This window comes from Lycorma delicatula, chromosome 2 (genome assembly GCF_047948215.1).
Source record: "Lycorma delicatula isolate Av1 chromosome 2, ASM4794821v1, whole genome shotgun sequence".
NCBI classification, from domain to species: Eukaryota; Metazoa; Arthropoda; class Insecta; order Hemiptera; family Fulgoridae; genus Lycorma; species Lycorma delicatula.
The window spans coordinates 137,040,172-137,060,142 of NC_134456.1; the positions used below are offsets into that span (position 1 = coordinate 137,040,172).

General features: G+C 28.4%; 1 protein-coding gene across 1 annotated transcript in view; it reads right to left on the reverse strand.

The window, feature by feature from the left end:
- Window positions 1-253: 253 nt before the first annotated feature.
- Window positions 254-19,971, reverse strand: part of LOC142319245 (uncharacterized) — a 221,553-nt gene continuing 201,835 nt past the window's right edge. Inside the window, exons 6-9 of the mRNA XM_075356291.1 lie at window positions 18,921-19,244; window positions 15,728-16,151; window positions 9,361-9,552; window positions 254-6,653 (exon numbers count right to left, since the gene is read on the reverse strand). Of these exons, the coding sequence (XP_075212406.1) occupies window positions 6,505-6,653; window positions 9,361-9,552; window positions 15,728-16,151; window positions 18,921-19,244 (1,089 nt within the window). The 3' untranslated portion in view covers window positions 254-6,504. The remainder of the gene's footprint in view (window positions 6,654-9,360; window positions 9,553-15,727; window positions 16,152-18,920; window positions 19,245-19,971) is intronic.

Consider the following 19,971-nt stretch of genomic DNA (forward strand, 5'->3'; position numbering starts at 1 on the left):
GAGGAGAATAGGATGCCTCACTGTAAGTACTCGCATTAAACATATGTGATAAGTACCATAGCCAACATCTTAATTTGGTAGAGAGATCTGTAAGGTAGAGGAAGACAGAAATTGCATTATATGAAACGGATAATTGAGGATGTAGAAATGCAGTAAATATGTAGAGATTGAAAATAAGGAGAGATAGTAAGGGATGGAGAATAGTATCTAATCAATCAACTGACTGACTCCAAAAAATTAAAAAACAAGAATATTTAAACAATCATTGTAGTTTAATAATATTGAATTTATTAGTAATACATAAAAATACGTAAACAAAATATTACAATTTTTAACAATATTAGATATAAATTTTACCATTAAAAAATTTGTTTTTTAAAATGCATCCAACAAATACAGAATCACATGTATTGCACACATTAATTGCACCTTCCTTATATAAAAATATAAATTTTTTTTTCAGTCTCACGTATGACCAAGTTGGTAAGAATAAGAAGACATGGTGCTTGTCTCCCACCCACGTCTTCCAGAAAAGAAGTATGTCTTTCCACTAAGTTTATAACTTAACCTTGTCAATAATTGCATTAAAATCAAAAGAGGTCTCATTTATTCCTAAACATTTTTTTGTGGACATTTCCAATTTAATTTATAAGAATTTATATAAAAAAAACCAATGTCTTATCACTTAAAAACTAACTATCACCTTTTCAACACAATTCAGCTTAACACTAATGATATTTAATCTTCTTAAAAAAAAAACAGTTTTAAAAATATTTCCTATTAATTCTGTTTCCTATTCTGAACCATTCTTTCTGTAAACCTAACCTGGCTTTAATGGATATCACTTAAAAACTAACTATCACCTTTTCAACACAATTCAGCTTAACACTAATGATATTTAATCTTCTTAAAAAAAAACAGTTTTAAAAATATTTCCTATTAATTCTGTTTCCTATTCTGAACCATTCTTTCTGTAAACCTAACTTGGCTTTAATGGATATCTTTAATAAATATTATCTATAGTAAAATATTGGCATCCTCCATAGCATAGTGGTAGTGTCATTACCTTTTATCTGATAGGTCCTGGGATTAAAATCCAATTATGCTTGTAGTTGTTTAAAAAATGAAATAAATAATTATAATTAATTTGTTGATTTCCATGCCAGAGTGATAACATCTCAGCCTTTCATCCGGATGTTCCAATTCAAATTCTGGCCATGATTGGCATTTTTCACATGCTACAAAATTTCCATTTCATGTTCCCATGCACAAGCTTCAAGCTTTTGTAGTAAATTATTCATTTAACAAAAAAAAAAAAAAATGATCTGATTCATCACCATGGATAAAATGCAAATGTTTTGGTAATTTTTCTAAATTAATATTATAACTGATTACTTGAACTATCTGTTTCTATTCTATCTGTTTCTGTTATTATTGGTATTTCTATCTGTTTCTGTTTCTATCTATTTCTTGTGGTTGTGGGGCATTTAACATCTGAAGTACATGAGATACCAATCAATTTCGTAGAGTAATGAGATTCATTATATTATTTTAATCCATGGGTATAGAATAATAATAGTATGTACTTAAAAAAGTTTTCTTCTCTAATACCACTCCATCCTCATTGTAATGATGAGATTTCATTCTCTTATTTAATTGTTTTAAATGAGGATGTTTTTTAATTTTTAAAAATAACAGTTTCAGACTGTTACAGTAGTTTCTTAAAAAAATGTTCAATAAGTAGATAATTGTTTGTTCAAAAACATTTTTTGAATAAGGGCTGTGAGAATAAAATAATTAAAGGGTAATGGAGGTATTTTAAGAAATTTATGGGATTTTACACAGGTAAGTGCTGAAAAACAGCTAAAAGTGGTCTTTTTGTTAATTTTAATTCATTTTTTTGGTATTAAATCTTAGTAATAAAATGAAAGTGGTACAGTCAAGAGAAAATTAATTGTCAAATACCTTTTATAATTTTTTAAATGCAGCTATAAATGAATTATTATGAATAAACTAATCGGAAAGACATATGTATTTACTACAGATAGCAAAGGAATAATCACCATGTTTTACCGCCCTGGCTCTATACATAATTTTTAATAATATTACAGCACAGTTTTCAGTTAAAAAATTAAGTAAGCAATGTATAAAATTACACATTTCTTGTATAAATATAAATGTATAAAATACAGTAATAAATATAATATTAATAGTATAATTTTAAAAAAGATGTTTCTAATTTCTATAAAAGTTATATAAATAAAAGTTGTAAATTACCATATAAATGAACAATAACTACATATTTGTTCCATTTATTTAATACAATTTATGGTCATATATTCATCATCAATTTAAATTAAAATCAATTAAAAAATTTATCTTAATATCCACTTTGCAACTTGAGTGACGTAACCATTTTTTCTAATATTGAAATCACAGATATAGTCAAGTTTACTTAATTCCAAGTTAACCAGCACTAATCCAATATTATGTTTTATTCAGAGTAATTGTTTCCATTTTATGACTTTTATTCCGTACTTTGAAACATTTGTATGTCATTAAATTAAAATCATTCATATAAAACTTTTTTTTTTTTTTTAAATAAAATTTTGTATTTTAGTTAGCAAACACACCAACTATGATTTGTATTTAATAAAAAAATTTGTAATACTATATTGTTCCCTCAAATTTTAGCTGATAATGCACTCAAGTTAGATTATTAATAATTCTGGGTATATCCTTTACAAAAAAAAAATACACAGCAGACTGTACTGCTGTTATTCAGCAATATGTGAGACGACAGCATTCAGCATTTCTCATAACATGCTTTTGAACAGTCTGCTGTATGATTATTCTTGTTTTACCAACCATGAATGCTTTTTTTTAATATTTAAAATCTTTAAATAAACATAATTCTTAAATTATCATATAAACTTCTTTTAAATTCTTAATAGTATTTAATATATAAAAAAAAAAAAACAACTTGAATATGCCAATTGGATAATTTTAAGACGTTTCAACTTTTCTCCTTCCTATTATATCAGTTTTTCTAGGCTGCAATTGGCAGAACGTAGCTATAAGTTATTACAAATGTATTTACAATTTATAAAAACTTCTGGAGAATACGATGTATTATTATTTGCTGATAAATTACATAATCTATTAAATAATTTACTAAAATCAGTCTGTACATGTAAGCTAACAAATAATTAAATTATGACCACATAGTCAAGGTATCATACTTTAAATCAACAAAACTTAGTATTCATTAAATCTGATTTTATAAATTAACTAATTTTATAATTAATTATTAAGTATAGTAGTATTATGTACTTGAATACATCTACATATAATAAGTAGCCTTTATAATTATAAATCCAAAAAAAAGTCAGTATTTATTCTTTAGAATTATTCAGTATGACATAAAGAAATAAATGTGTAAGATAGACATGCAGAAGGTAAATTGAGAGGAGAATAGGATGCCTCACTGTAAGTACTCGCATTAGACATATGTGACAAGTACTGCTGCTATCTTAATTTGGTAAAGAGAGACGTAAAAGGTATAGGAAGGCAGAAAAATGTTACATGGCTCGTAAAATAAAGGTGGGGTTTCAAAAAGTTACAGTTGTGGAAAAAAAAGCGCGACATGAAACATGTTAAAATGAAGAGAAATTGATGAAGTTTTCGATACATAAACAAGTTTTAATACCAGCACATGTACACTATGAAAAAGGTTATGATGCAGAGGAAGAAATAATGCTTTATTTCTTGCTGAGCTTGAGTAGGTTATACTTGTTAGGAGTGAATATCATTTTGTATTCGATGAAGAATTACCACAAAAAAAAAATACATTCACTGGTGGGACAAACAGCAGATAAATGTGCACTCTACTGGAGCAGTTGCATCCAAGAAGAGTATAGGTGTGTGATGAGACCATTAAAACTATGAGAACAAGTTATTTGCGTAACTTGAAAAATTAAAAGTTAAGTAGAGAGGCATTCCAAAAACAACTTGTTTTAAAAAAAACTATGCTTCACTGGGTAAAAAATTTATCCTCAGGGCAAAATTAAATGATGAATTAGCTACAAAAACATTCTAGATAGGTTAGATCATGATGGGGAGTTTACAAATAAAATTATTTTTAGTGAAGAAGCTTAATTCATTCATTCATTTTACATTTGCTTAATTTTTGCATGTAAAATACTGAACTTCCATATATCATTATGATCATCAATGTGATAGTCCGAAAGTAAATGTGTGGTGCATGATCTGATGAGTTAAGTTACTGGTCCCTTCTTTTTTGTTGAAAAAATTACTGCAGAAAACAATTTCATTGATGTGTTAGAAGGATGATTTCCTTAATTCTGGAGAATTCCATTCTCCAATTAGATACGGCTCCTCCATATTTTTCTACTTTCTTGCAGGATTATCTAAACATTTTTTTTTTTTTGCAAGGGTTGGATAAGAAGGATATATTTTATCCTTCTCAACCAATACACCCATGATCTAGGGAATGCAGATCTCTAGATTATCTTGTATCTAAATTCTATGGTTTTTGTTTGGGAATATATAGACACAAATATTATCTGTTCAAATAGGAAATTTGGACCATCTCCATAGAGGTGTAGGTCAAACAGTTAAAACTTTCACTACACTTATAAAAAGTGAATTTACATCATAATCTATTTTAAATTCAGCAGGATTACCCATATGTTTAGTAAACAGATTTATGCTGCACATAACATTACCATAGGTATCTATTTTTGTTGTAGTGCTTTACCATCTTTCATAATTAAATTTTGAATCATCTGTGAATAAATAATAAATGAAAATTGTCAATCACTTTAACAAACTCTCAAAATAGTTCTTATAATTATGATGGACCATAGTCACTACCCAATGAAAACATTAAGATAGTCTTGTTTGTGATAGTCGATTTTAGATTTCCAGTTTGTTACAATCTGTTATTTCTATAAACATTAGAGTGTATCGCTATTCAATCAAACATATATTGGATACAGCAATTATGTTCATTTGGTATTGTTGAATTATGTTTTGTGAAAATGTTTTGTTTACTAAAGAAGAAAGGATTTTTGCTTTAAAAACCTGGTACAAAGGTTATTATAATTTAATAATTGACGATTGGAATAATAATCATTTCAACTGTTCCACCAATGTGAAAGGTAACTACAATTTATCAAAATTTAAGGAAAATGCATCTGCAGAGTAAGAGTCTGTTCAGGTAAGTGATGAAAATCAAACTTCTGAGTTTTACAAGTTGTTTTCCAGATTCCTAAAAAGTCTACTTGCATGCTACCCCTTGAAAATAAAGTTTCAAGAACTTTGTCCAGAAAAATTTACATTAGGTTAAATTCAAACATTACATATATAATTTCATACGTGGTCCATCAGAAAACTACTTTTCAACAGCAATTTTACAAGCGATGAGGTCACTTTCAAGTTATGTGGCCACATCAACAGACAACTCTAACTAATGGTATACAAAGAATCATGAAACGGTTTTTAAAAGACAGTTAAATCACCAGATGTTACTGTTGGGGTGATATCTTCTGCTATGGATTACTTGGGTTATGTTTCTTGATGGTACAGTCACTGCAAAAAGATGTATTTGGAGATGTTACTATAGGTGAACTACAATAATTTAGACTGTTTACTTTCAGCATGATTTTGCTCCATCATATTACATGAGAGTTATACAAGACTACATTGATAAGTTTTTTGATGGCTAAGCTTTTAGAAAGTAAGGGAGAATATAAATGCCACCTAGATCACCATTCCTATCAACCATGAATTTTTACATTTGGAGCATAGTTGAATGTAAAATTTAGGCTACAAAATCATGAAAAATTTAGGTCTTCATGTAGCTATTGAAAATGTTTTTGACAATATTAATTTAAATCCACAACTATGCAAAAATGTATCAGATAATCTGCAGAAATATACTGACAGAAGGAAAACAATTTATGAAACAATGTAATAAAAATCACGAGCTTCAATAAAGATAAAAAGTTACTTTTTTCTTTAGTTTGTACTGTTTTTTTCCAACAAACTTTACAGTAGGTGGTGACTATTGGGCCATTCCATATTTTAAAGGTATCCAATATTTTCTTTTACTTTCTTTTTTGTAAATTGGCTACTTTTCCTAAAAATTCAAAGTAATTTTATTAGTATCCCTTCACATGAGCATACAGATTACAAAACTAAGTACACTTTTCTTCAACTTATCTGTACAATGAGTACAGAATTAATATAAATAATGATTAATTACAAAATATATTTACATACTGAAACAAAAAAAGTAAACTTAAGAGAAGTAAAATTAATTTTTTGCCATAATATGTAACAACAAACAAAATTATCCAGTTTTTATCTTTGTGTAAGTAATACATCTCTAATTACTGGCCGACAACTTAGAGAACATTAATTTATTCAAGATGAAACATTACTTTGTTTCTAAATAACTAATTTATATAAAATTTAAAGTTATGTTAAATCTGCAGCTTCAGCTTCATCTTGTAAACGTCTCCAACACATTACACTTTCAATACTCCATGCTACTACACACATCATTATCATTAAAGATTGTGTATGAATACATAGTGAGTAGCTTCCAGTTATATCTCGTATGAAACCTGCAGAATAAAAAAGTAAGTTAGATGTATGTATATTAAATGCAATTAAAGTTACTTTTTTAAATTATTTTTAATATACAGTTTTTGAAAGGGCTTAAAATTCTATGACAAAAAATTATTCACTAGATGGATTGTAACCATCTAACTGGAAATATAGATAAAATAATGTTTAAAGAACTGTGCTTCTAAGGGAGACATAACTTTGCTGATTGCATGATAATAGAATAAATCCATTCATAATAATTGTATTTCTGTTACCCGTAAAAGCCTTTTTTTGATTGCTTTATTAAAATATGACAAATTCTTTTAGGATGACCAAATTGATTTTTGTTTGCAACAAAATCAAACCAGACTTCTGCTTTGAAATGTCTTAATAAAACACTAAACTTGTTATCATTATTAAGTAATTATGTGAAATATGTAATTTCTTGAGGCACCCTCAAAAAGTCATAATGACTTTTTAAGATGTCAGATCATTGTTTAGTGGCCTTAAGTGTGAATCATAAGAGTGATATTTAGAAAATGTAATATGTTATTCTTGCATTTATATTCATAAATATGCAATCTTTGCTAAAAAGAAAAGTCAGTTCTTAAAAAATAACAATATCCATCTTTATCAAAACAGAACTCTGCAATATTTAGGCTTAGGATAAAGGGTCTTGTTGTTATTATTATTATTCAGTTCCCATTTTTAATAAAGTAACAAACAGTCTTAAAAAAAATCCTTTCTATAATTTCTTTTAAATACAATTAAACAATTTTCCTTTAGAGAAACAATATTAACTCTGTTGATGAATTTTTAACTTATTAAAAATTTTATCTTGTTCAGTCTGTATATAAATATGTACTAAAATAATTTTTATTAACATTCTGAATTATAAATTATTTTATATTTATTCTACATTTATTATTTTCAGTTTATCTTAATTTTACCATGTGTTTATATTTTAAATAATTAATATGTACTTTAATCGCATCTATTTTCTATTTAATAGTTTATCTTGTAATGCTGTTCTGGTCAAGGGTTTACCACTATTTCCCCTAATCCATCCAGGGAAGTACTGGGAGAGTTCCATTTTTTTAACCATGAAGTAGCACATCTACCCATTCCTGATATGTTTGGTATAATGTATTATTACGTACCGACAAGGATTAAATTTTTTTGTTATTTAATCTTTTAAAATATTTATTAACCACTAAAAAGAGAGATTTTACTAAATTCAGATTTTATTAAAATTAATATCAAATTTGATATAGTTGAAAGTAAATAAATACGTTAATAAAATCTTGTTCTAAAGCTTAGAATAAAAATTTGATTTAAAGAAAAAGATTTTTGTTTGTTTGTTGAATTAATTCACCATAGAAGCTTACAAAGATTTACCAAAATATTCAAAATAAACATAGTAGTTTTATAACAGATGATAGTAAAAAATCATTGTACGGGATTACAGTAAAAAAAAAAATCTGTGGTCACCACATGACTTGCTTATACACGTATTAAATTACATATACACATTTTTTTTGAAAGTAAATGAAAAGTACATAAAATTTTATTTCGTTACTAACTTCTGGAATTTTTTTATATATATTTATTTTATTGTTATTATTGAATTATTATTTATTGTAAAGGTTTTTTTTTACAATCAGAGGTTAATAATTATTAATAAATCAATATATTTAAATTAAAAAAAAAAAGTTAAAAAAAGGAAATGAAGTCAGATTTGAACTGATGTGCCTTCCCCTTGTAAGAACCATATATTTAATTAATTAAAATTTTATTTGCCCATAACTCTGGAACCATTGAAAATAAGTACCACTTATGATATATTGTTGCAAATCTCTCATGAGGGTTTATTAATGTAGTTAAGAAAAATATCAAAACCCAAATTTTTTGGATTTTGGCCTTTTTTGGACACTTTTGGTCCATTCAATTGCAATCAAAAGGGGAGGTGTACAACTAAATGTTACAACAGTCCTAAATCCCAAATTTCAACATCCTACGGCTAATAGTTTTTGAGTTACGCAAGATACATACAGACGTCATGCCGAAACTAGTCAAAATGGATTTCAGGGATGGTCAAAATGGATATTTCTGTTGAAATCTGAAAACCGAAATTTTTCGTGATCACAATACTTCCTTTACTTCGTACAAGTAACAAGAATAGGAAAAAGGAATAATAATGAGCATGAGGGATTTTACTCTCATACATCTTTTAACTGATTAATACAAGCCAGGTAAGTTACTGTTAGTTTTTACAATGTAATTATTAACATAAATAAACACCTAAATAACAATGTTATTATGTCACATTCTGACAAGAACAAATTGTATTTGCAACTTTTGAAACGAAATTTGTTGTAACTTTAGTTACAATCCACTAATGCAACCAGTCAAACTTAAATATTTAGTTTTCTGATCATGAAAATAATACTTTTGACCAAATTTAAGATCAGAATAGTTTTGGTACATGCTTAAAATAACACTCAAGATGTGACATAATTCTTAATGTTTGTAATGGAATGTGGAAAAAGTGAGATTCAGAATATTGTTTTCTCATTAACTATGGATTACATTCTAAGTGGTTTTTTTAATAGTATTAGAAATAAATTGTACAACTTTATAAACATATTTTTAATATTTACAACAAAATGCCACATCTGAGAAATCCAGTTGATAACTTATACAAAACAATAAAAACAAACTTACCTGGAACAGAACCTAGTACAACAATGAAAATGCCTTTAGATACCATTGACAGACCATAAGCTGCAGCAAATTTATCAACCGGTACATATTCTGATATAACTAATGGAAAGTTGATGAGGCACATACCACGAAAGAATCCATGAATAATAACAACAATTATAATGGGAACCCATTGTGTTTGTTCTGCTAATACTGTAAGAAAACATTTTAATATTACTAATTTAAAAAATTTTGGTCATTACTATAAAAATAAGATGTCACAGACATTAAACAACTTAAATAAAAATAGTGTTGAAAGAATGATTTTAACAGTTTATCAAAAGTGACTTTTTTTAGATAAAAACAAAAAAATTTAAACAGATTAACTTTTACCTGAAACCAAAATTAAAATCTCTGGCGCATTCTGTATACGATATACAAAAAGTCAGTTATTGTTACCTGGATGTGTCTACTTTTGACCCAAATTTCAGTTTTTTGTCTTTAGTTTTGTCTTTATCACTCAAGTTTCACTTCTGAAAATAATCACCAAAACCCTTTATACATTTTTTCCTTTTTTTTAGTTATGCCTCTTTCCTTGCCTTATGTTAAGAATTTCATATATCGTGCCATAAATTGAACAGATATTTTATCTTTTCATTTGAAAACTATCTTTGATGTACAAAATGCTAAAAACCTAAAAACTCTCTCTCTACTAATTGATTTGAGTATTATTTTCTGCCCTCCCTAGCATTGTCACTATAACATTTGTAGTTTACAATGTTTAGGAAGGGCAGAAAATAACACTCAAAACAATTATGATAATCCTAGCAGAAACATAAAATATGCGACTATCTTTCACTTTAAAGATTGATCTTTGGAAGACTGGAATGTCTTGGTTCTATCTCGGTATATATTTATATATTTTAAAACAATATTTGTCTTGTTGATAGATGTTATTAAATCATACTCTTTCCACTATATATTGATTGCTAAAGTTTTATCTCACTGAGTTAGCTAAAAGTATAGGAACCCTTAAATAACCTTTCAATTAAACATAGAAAATTGAAATTTAACAACTTTTCCTATTTTGAAATGATCTATTTAGCAATATGAGACCATCATATCCAAAGCACCCAGGAGACCTCACAGAATAACCCATACATTTTTAAATGAAACAGTTTTGGTTGTGACATATAATTTTAAAATGCATTGAAAAAGAAAAAAATTGACAAAAAAACCATTGGACTTCAACCAGCCTTAACCATAATGGGTTTCATTTAATGTTTTTCACAGGTAGTCTCAAAAATTAATCTAAATAAGTGAACAGCAAAAAAATTTGTAAATGTTCCTGCCTCAAAACTATCAATTTTTCAGTATAAGAGTGGCACTTGAGTAATACTATAAGCCACTTTTGAAACTATCTGTAAAAAAATATTAAATGTTTGCTATTTTGGTTAGAATTGTCATAGCTTAACAGTTTTTTTAATATCAAAATTTTTGGTTTTCGCTGTCCTTTATAGTGATACGTTACAACCCACTCTTTCTGTATAAAATTACTCCACAGTGTTCTAGAGGTGTGGGGTTTTTGTACCAAAAAATATATGTTCTGTGATAAGAGGATTTTCTAAATTTTATTTTTAACTGTAAAAATTATTTATAAGTTATATTAAAGTTATTTAAGAGTTGCCATATTTTATGAATATAGATGATACCACAGATAGATAATCTAAATTGCAGAAACTAATAATAATAACAATTATAAAAATTGTAACTAAGATAAATACAAACTTTATTTTTAAAAAAAAGTCAAATATGATGTATCTATTAAATAATGAGACACTGTTTTCTCTGTGCTAGCTCTTAGAAAAAGCAGTGAGAACTGAATGTGAATGCTTTGGCAGAGACATTGAATGTACTTGAACCTGTATCAAAAACAACATTTTTGGCTGTTCAGTTGATTGTGATTCAACATTTAGTGTAGTTGTGTTTTCTGTGTGCGCTGGAATAATGATCAACTTGAGTAAAGTATCAATTTAAAATTTTTAGTAAAATTGAAAAAAAAATTCTCGAATGTTTTCAAATACTTAGCAAGACTTATGGAGAAGACTGCGACTGTGTGACTTGTGTGCATCTGTTTTAATAACAACTGATTCAGTAAAGGGCATCAAAGTGTGGAAGATGATAAATGGCCTGGACAATTTTCCACTTCAAGAACCAAAGGAAATATACACAAAATTAGTCTTATTGTTCAAAAGGACCACTGACTTTGTGTTGAAATGATAGGTGAAGCTGTGAAGATTGACAAATACACTGTGTGGAAAATTTTGCACGCAAAAATTTTCTTTGGAGACCAAAGAATGCTGCAAGGAAATTTGGGCATCGTGGTGCAGCAACTTGGTCACTGATGGTGACCCTATCTTTAAAAAAAAAAATGATCACTTGTGATTGAAACTTGTATCTTCCCGTATTATCAAGTGATGAAATGACAGTCGATCCAGTGGAAAACACTCGTCATCAAGAATGAAAAATCTTGTCAAAATAAGTCCAAGTATTGAAATAACTCAAAGCGTGGCTCTGAGTTATTTCAATACTTCAATTATTTGTTTTTTGATATCAAGGGTTTAATATTGGAAGAAAGGTTTCAGAAGGCAGTGAACCAGCATTATTATGTCATTTATGCATTCTCACTATATAATTTAAGAAGGGATGTTAAATTTGTGTAGCCTTTGCCAAAATTGGAACTGTATAGACATTTTTATTCATTTGTAACTCTGAAGGTGTACAATTTGTTAACTAATAATGTAAAGTAACGTTAGAGAATACAATGCTATGTTATTTGTTTGCTTACTAGAAATCAGTAAATTAAAAGGTTATTATTCTAATCTAATTACTGAAGAAATTTTTAAAAGAAATTACTATTTTAGGATTACAATATTTATAGATTGTTATTGTTATTTTAAGTTGGTAGTGGTGTATCTCAGAATTTCTGTTTCACTTTATGAAATGTGATTGTAATCCTTGACACGCATCTGTCTACAAAGGGTACCTAAATTTTCATAAAATTTGCACATTTTATGTTACATTACAGAAATCATTTGAATTTTCTTTTTATCAACATTATTATTATAAATACAATATGTAATTGTATGTGAAATAATAAATCTTTTAATTAATTCTTCATCGGGACAATGCATCTGTTCATTCAACTCTTTCTGTGAAGCAATTTTGGCTAACATATTATTCTGGAAAAACCTGCATGTAAATCAGATTTGGCATCATGCATCCTTTTTTCTTTTCCTAAAAGTGAAATATGTACTTAAAGGAACACGTTTTGAATCAGCTGATGCAGTAAAGAGTGGTAGAAGTGATAAAATAGCTGTAAGAAAGTGATCTGCTCTACACCTTCAAGTAATGGAAAATAAAAAATAAGACTGAATCAGTGCATAAGTGCCATTTAGATACTATATTGAAAGGGAGAAGCAGTAGAATTGTAACACGTATATAAATAAGTAAAGGTGAGTTATTGTATCAGTCTTGTTTAAAATAGATACATCTTTTGAATTTATGAACCCTCAATGGTGGTTCAATTTATATTTTCAAGAAAAACAAACAATCTAACAAAAAATTTCATAACATTATAGCGCATATAAAAAAAAATTAACATTACAAACATATAATTAATAAATAAAAAATAACCTTAAAATAATATAGAATTAAACCAGAAAAGTAGATAATAATTATACAAAGGGCACTAGGAAAGTTTTGCAATATGACTCTATTTTTTATAACTTTTCACATTAATTTCCACCACAGATTATACACTTTTCCATCCCTTTGAAACCATTCTTCAATGAAATCATGTCAAGTTTCATCAGAGATTTTGGCATGTTCATCATCCCAAGCCCTTAGGAGGTCATCATTGCTCGTAAAATGTTTCCCTGTTAATCTGTTCTTCACCTGGAGGAACAGTGTGAAGTTACAAGTTACATGGAGCGAGGTCAGGACTGCAGGAAGGGTGCTCTAACAGATAAATTCTAGTGCTGGCCAAATACTCTGAGCAAACTTTGGAGCATTATCATGGTAAAGAAGCCTCGTGTCCATCCTTGAGTTTTGGGTGCAACTTCTTGAGAGCTTCAACAACTTTAGGCAGGCAGTCCTCGGTGTACCAGTAACACTAAAACTTCTCACACTAAAAAGTACAGCCACCATTCTTTTCTTCACTGATCTGGATTTTTAAAGAGCCAAAAGGTCTCCTCATCTTAAAAAAAGGCTCATTACTTTGTAATGAGCCTTGGTTGGGATGTCATAATAGTACAACCAGGATTAGAGAGATTCTCCATTTTCAAACTTTTTCAGCAGTTCATGGTCCCATGAAACATATGCCATCTGATTGTTGATCAAGTAATGTGGCATCCAAGCGGTACAAAGCTTTCTATCTTAGGTAATTTCATTCAATAGCATGAACTGCTGGTGCATTAATGCTTAAGGACACCTCTGATTGGTGACAGGTCATCACATGTCTGTCTGTTCCTACTGTTTTTTGTACTCCAGTAATGTTTCCCTCAGTCAAAGATGAAGACGGTCAACTTTCAAGGACGAAATGTTATCTTTCAAACACTTGATATCACCTAAATAATGTTGTACAATGAGGATAATCCTCTTCAAGTACAGGAGCATTTCCTTTAAATACTGATATTATTATTGTGGAAAAACCTGCATGTTCATCAGACTTGGCACGCTCAACCCACTTCCAAAATTGTCCAGTTTTCAGTTTTCAACCACATCAGTAACACAGCGAAAGAGCAAATGTCACTGAGACAGTGACTAGAGCAGCTACAATGGACGTTGGATTGTTAAAACATATCCTTACTTGTAATCGTCTGTTTAATCCATTCCATTATATTGCAAAAGTTTATTAGTGTTCGTTGTATCTAATGATATTATGAGTATAAATTAAAAATAAATGTAAACTGATAAACCAGCAAATAGAATTTAAGTACGATGTTCTTATAAATTAGGAAAAATATAATGTACACAGTAATACAAGAAGCAGTCTACAATATAAGTAGGTTTATAAAATGACTGTTCAGACTACCTAATGCCATTGTTAGATAAGGTTTGTTTTCACTAAATTACTTAATTATATCTTTAAAAATTAAATAATAAATAGGTTTCATTTGCATACATATTCATTTGTAATAATATTCCCCATATTATACATATTAAAAAAATATAATATAGGGTTGGGGAAAAAGTTTCTTTATGTTCTCCTGGTTTAGGATTACAACATAGCATGTTATTGAATATTTTTGAAAAGGTTATGATTATATTAATTTATTTACTTTAGCAAATTTAATAAGTTATTACATTTTGAAAATGAGTATAAATAAAGAAAAGATTTGAAAAATTTTTAAATCTTATTACAAAAAAGAGAAGAATGTGACTTAGTTGCTAATACAATTGTTGTTTGTGGACATGATGCAGAGTCAGGTTTATGCGACACAAACCTGATTCAAGCGTTTTCAATCTGAAAATTTTTATGTCAATGGTGCACCTTGCTGTGGTTGCTCATAACTGTAAAAGTCAATGAAATCATAGAAAAAATTGAGCAACATTGGTACATTAGCAGTTGTATAATATTAATGTACTAAATATCAATCACAAAATGGTTTTAAAACATTTGATGAAGATCAAATTTGGATATAAAAACCTCGATGTTTGCGTGCCACATGATTTAATAATGAAAAATTTAATGAATCAAATTTCCATTAGCAAATTTCTGCTAAAACAGAATGAAATTGAACCATTTTTGAAATAGTAATGAAAAAAGGCTCATGTACGACAATAATGTATATGAAATATATCATAGTTGAAGCAGGGTGAAGCTCTGCAAACAGTGGAAAAACCAGGATTGAGAGCAAAAAAAGTGATGTTGTATGTGTATGGGATAGGAAAGGAATTGTTTACTAAAAACTGCTGTCGCTTATTCAAATGATTAATTCTAACCTCTACTGTCAACAACTGTAAAGATTATGCCAAGCAATCAAAATAAAGGAGAGCTGATCAGTAAGAAACGTGTCATCTTTTGTCACGACAACACCAGGCCTATATCTTTATTAACAAGTCAAAAATTGAGAGAACTTGGCCAGGAAGTTTTAATACATCAACTCTGTAGTCCTGAACTTGTAATGTCAGATTACCATTATTTTGATATCTACCATACTCTCTTAAATGTATAAAGTCGGATTAAAAAGTGAGCCATTAAAATAACATATTTGGTTTAATAAACTTCATTTCAAATATAAAAAAAATTATTTTATGTTTGCATTAAAATATAAAACAACTTTTCCCTAACCCATTAATTTAAATAAAGATTAATGGTACTAACCTGATCTAGCAGCTGCAACAATTATACAACCAACCATTAAAGTTTTTCTTCGTGAAAATTCTAAACGATCTAATATAGGTGGAACAGTCACTCTGGCACATACATCAGCGATAGCCATAACTGACAAGACAATGGCAGTTTCTCGTTTATTATAATTAAGATTGGCCATAAAGAATGGCATAACCATTTTGAAATTTAATTCTGCTATGTATGTAATTGATAATCCAAATAAAATGTTAAGATATATGGCATCTTTTAACAGATCAAGATCCATTAAATGTGAGAATTTTGCCCAACAACTTGGGGATGGTTTATTATATTTTATATCTTCATTTTTATCAATTATTATTGAACCATTTTTTAGTTCTGTTGATTTATGAATTGGTTTGTTTGCTGCTTCTATTTCATCTTCACTATCTGTTTCCTAAACAATAAATAATTAAAATAAAAAAAGTCAGAGATACAATGTAAACATATGGGCCATCCAAAAAAAGAAAAATATTTGCATAATAGTAATAAAATAAAGTCCTGCGATTGATAATATTTCAATTTAATTTTTTTATTTAGATTCTTACTGGATAAATTACATGTTAAATTTATTTAACAAAGTTTTTTAAACAAATCTCATAACAAACAAATGGGTGTTAAGAAAAACTTAGAAAATGCTCCTTAAAATTAAATAAATCTTTTGTTCTGATTGGTAAATAATAATAAATTATTTACTGATCATATCAAAATTGTACATATGCTACTCCATGGATAAAAAAAGGAATCCCCAGCATTTATGAGTAGATCAAGGGAAAACATCATTACAAAATACACAATTAATAAATTATGTACAAAATAATGTCAAGGTATTGACTTGCCTTCTGATTTAAAAAAATTATACACATCACTTACATATTTTTGTACTACAGTCACTGATTTTGTTTCTGTGAACTGGAACATGAACTGTGCTTTTTTTATGGCAATGGCTTTGTACTGAAGCCCAGACTTATAACAGCTTGACCTGTACAACAGTCTAATGCAGCTACTATATGATGGAGAATGTGCAAACTAAAACTTAATTGTTGTTGTTTCAAAATTACACATAAAACATTACTGAGGGCTGCAAAATAAAGATATATTCATTCTTTAGCCCAGAGTTATTTTTTGGGCACCCAGTACATATATTCAGCATAACATGCAAGCTATAAGGTGTTAGATTTATTGCTGCTAGCTATACAATGTTAGAATTGTTTTAGAAATTTACAATGGGGAAAACGTTTTTGATGAATAGTAGTTTTTCTCAATGGTAGCGTTTATCTCTATTTTTCATCCAGCAAGTTTTGGGTTCAAATCCCCATTTAGGCTCGGGCAACTGTAACTAAATAATAACTAAAAAATAAATAAATAATTATTAATAGTTCATTGTAAAACAATAAAGTACAAAAGACAAGAAACCACAATTGAGTATTACTGTAAACAATGCAAAAAGTAAAAGTACTTTGTAAAAATCACTCAATAAAGTTGAATTATTATAGTAAAATCTATAAAAATAAATATTTTGCATGTTTTTAGTGTAATCAATTCTAAATATGAAAATTTAAGGTCTCAAATTGAAATAATAGGCTTTTACTAAAGTTTTGTATGAAATCAAAAGACAATATGAAAATAGAATTGATCTTAGCACTTACAGACATAACATTATTTATATTTGCGTATAGGATATAGATACTGATTGTAACAAAAGACTCCTTCACTTATCTATTAATAAAAATTGATAGATATAATTGCTTGTATAATTTTCCATTACGTCACTAATATACTGGGACTGTTTATTATTTTTTTTATAAATAAAATACTAAAATAAAATTCAATTTTTTCTAAATTTCAGTTGTGGGAACCATGTACTTACTTATTATTTCTTACAGAAAATTTAGTTAGTGACAACGTGTATTAGTACACTAAAGATACTTAGTAAAATATGATACATTCTTTTACTCTCTCTATATAAGCTTTCCTACTCGCCCAATTAAGGGTTCATCTAGTAATAAATTTAACCTAAAACTAACCTTAATGTTTAATTAAAAAACGCCAACAAAGAAGTAATGCAACACTGTTTACCAAGAGCTCTGTCCTTGGCAGACAGTTACTTAGAAGGAAAATTATTAATAATCTTTAATAACAGTGGATTTCCTTTGACATTACATTTTTGTAATAAATGAAATGAAGTTTTGTTGCCCTTATCCTTTTAAATTTATGTATAATCTGATTGGACAATATAATACAAACTAAAAATGTACTAGCACTAGTCTTTAAAGAGATATTCAATTATGTAAAAAAATATTATTCTACTATTTGAGTAAAATTCTGAGATATGAGACCCATGCTGACCCCATGCTCCGACCTCCCACCCACCCTCTTGACCAATTTTAACCAAAATTAAATGGCATGAATGTCTCATAAATCAGAAGTGATTGTACAAATTTTTCATAAAAATCTGTTAATCCAGTCTGATGATATCAAGCCCCATTCCAGATGAAATTGCCTGAATGTATAATCAAAGTGACATACTTATATAACAGAATCATCCAACTATGATGAAAATGCGACATTAGTCCAGAAATGAGAAAAAAGCGTTTTTTATTTTCACATCTTTAAAGGAGTTTGAATAAGACTGAAACATATCAGAATATATCTTAGCCACCTACTGGACATTAAATTATGTAAAAAAATTTACCTACCTTTGAGTAAATTTTTAAGATTCAGGACCCATGAAATCCCTGCTCTCTTGACTGATGTGACCAAAATTAAATGCCATCAATGGTTCACATACATAAATCATTGTGTGACATTTCATCCAAATTGGTCAATTCAGTCTGGAGATAGCAAGTAAAAAACAGGCGAACTCAAATTTTAAATGCTAAAACTCTCAGATTTTTGGTTAGGGAGAATCACCAGATGTCAAGATTAAGAAAAGTATTGACTTGAACAATTTGATTTGATTATTATACTTTATAAAGTTTAATTTTATAGCTGTAAAGTGTAACTACGTGGCCAGGAAAGAAAAAATCACTTACACTGACTGTCCTAACTCAGTTTGAATTATTATTGGTAAAAACAAATGTACAGGTGGATGTCCTAATTTTTACTTAAAGATAATACCATAACATTAACCTGTAGTATTTTAATAAACTGATATAAATCTTACAATATGGATATGAACGTGCATGGTACTGCCCATTAAATCAAGATGAGAAATGTTTGATATGGTTGAAGTTTTACGACGCCGAGAAGTAATTGAAGCACCTGATGTATTCCTAGGAATCATAGTTGTACTTAATTTATTATGCATGGTCGTACAACTGGTAGCAGTTATCTGACGATGAAGACTGCTAGCAACACTTGGTTTACGAGGTATACTCAAACCTAATAATGAACGAGACATTTCTTTTTCAAAATCTTGATGAGAACAAATATGATTCCGTTCACATTCATTTTCACCATCATTCTCTTCTTTTAATGCATGCAATTCCTGTAAATAAAAAAATAAAACACACGTCACATGCAAAAAACTTAATTCAAATATTTGCATACATACTTGTTTATAAGTACGATTATTATTATTAAATATTAGAATGTGTGGAGTTTTCATGAAAAAATTAAGACTTAAAGTTGTGGGAGAGATAATATGAAGCGGAATGAAGCAGGGTAATAGATTATTTTTACTAATTTCCATTTGGCTTTAAAATGGGCAATAAGAAAAACTTTTCTTATAACAAAAATTAGAACACATGGATCTAACAAAATTAGGAACACATGGGTATTTGAACTTATGTTGATAATATTATAGTGTTAAAAACAAACAAAGAGGATGTGGCGAAACTAGTAGAATGGTATGACAGAAGATCAATTACAAAATTATACATGGGACAGCAGCAGAAATAAAGTAAATAAGAATATGTTTGACTAGGTAAGTTTAGGTTGAGGTATTAGATAAGGATGCTGCCTTTCACCAACATTGTTCAACATTTATATTGAAGATATGATAAAGAATATATTACAATAAAAAGAAATAGAAATAAGTATAGACAAAGAAAAAATAAGTTGCATGAGGTCTGCTGACAATACAGTATTTTTAGCTGATGGCTCACATGTACTTCAAAGATTAACAACCCTGGAGGAAGGAATGAGAATAAACATATGAAAACCTAAAATAATGGAAGCAAATAAACAACAAAGAGGATTTAGTGGTAAGGACA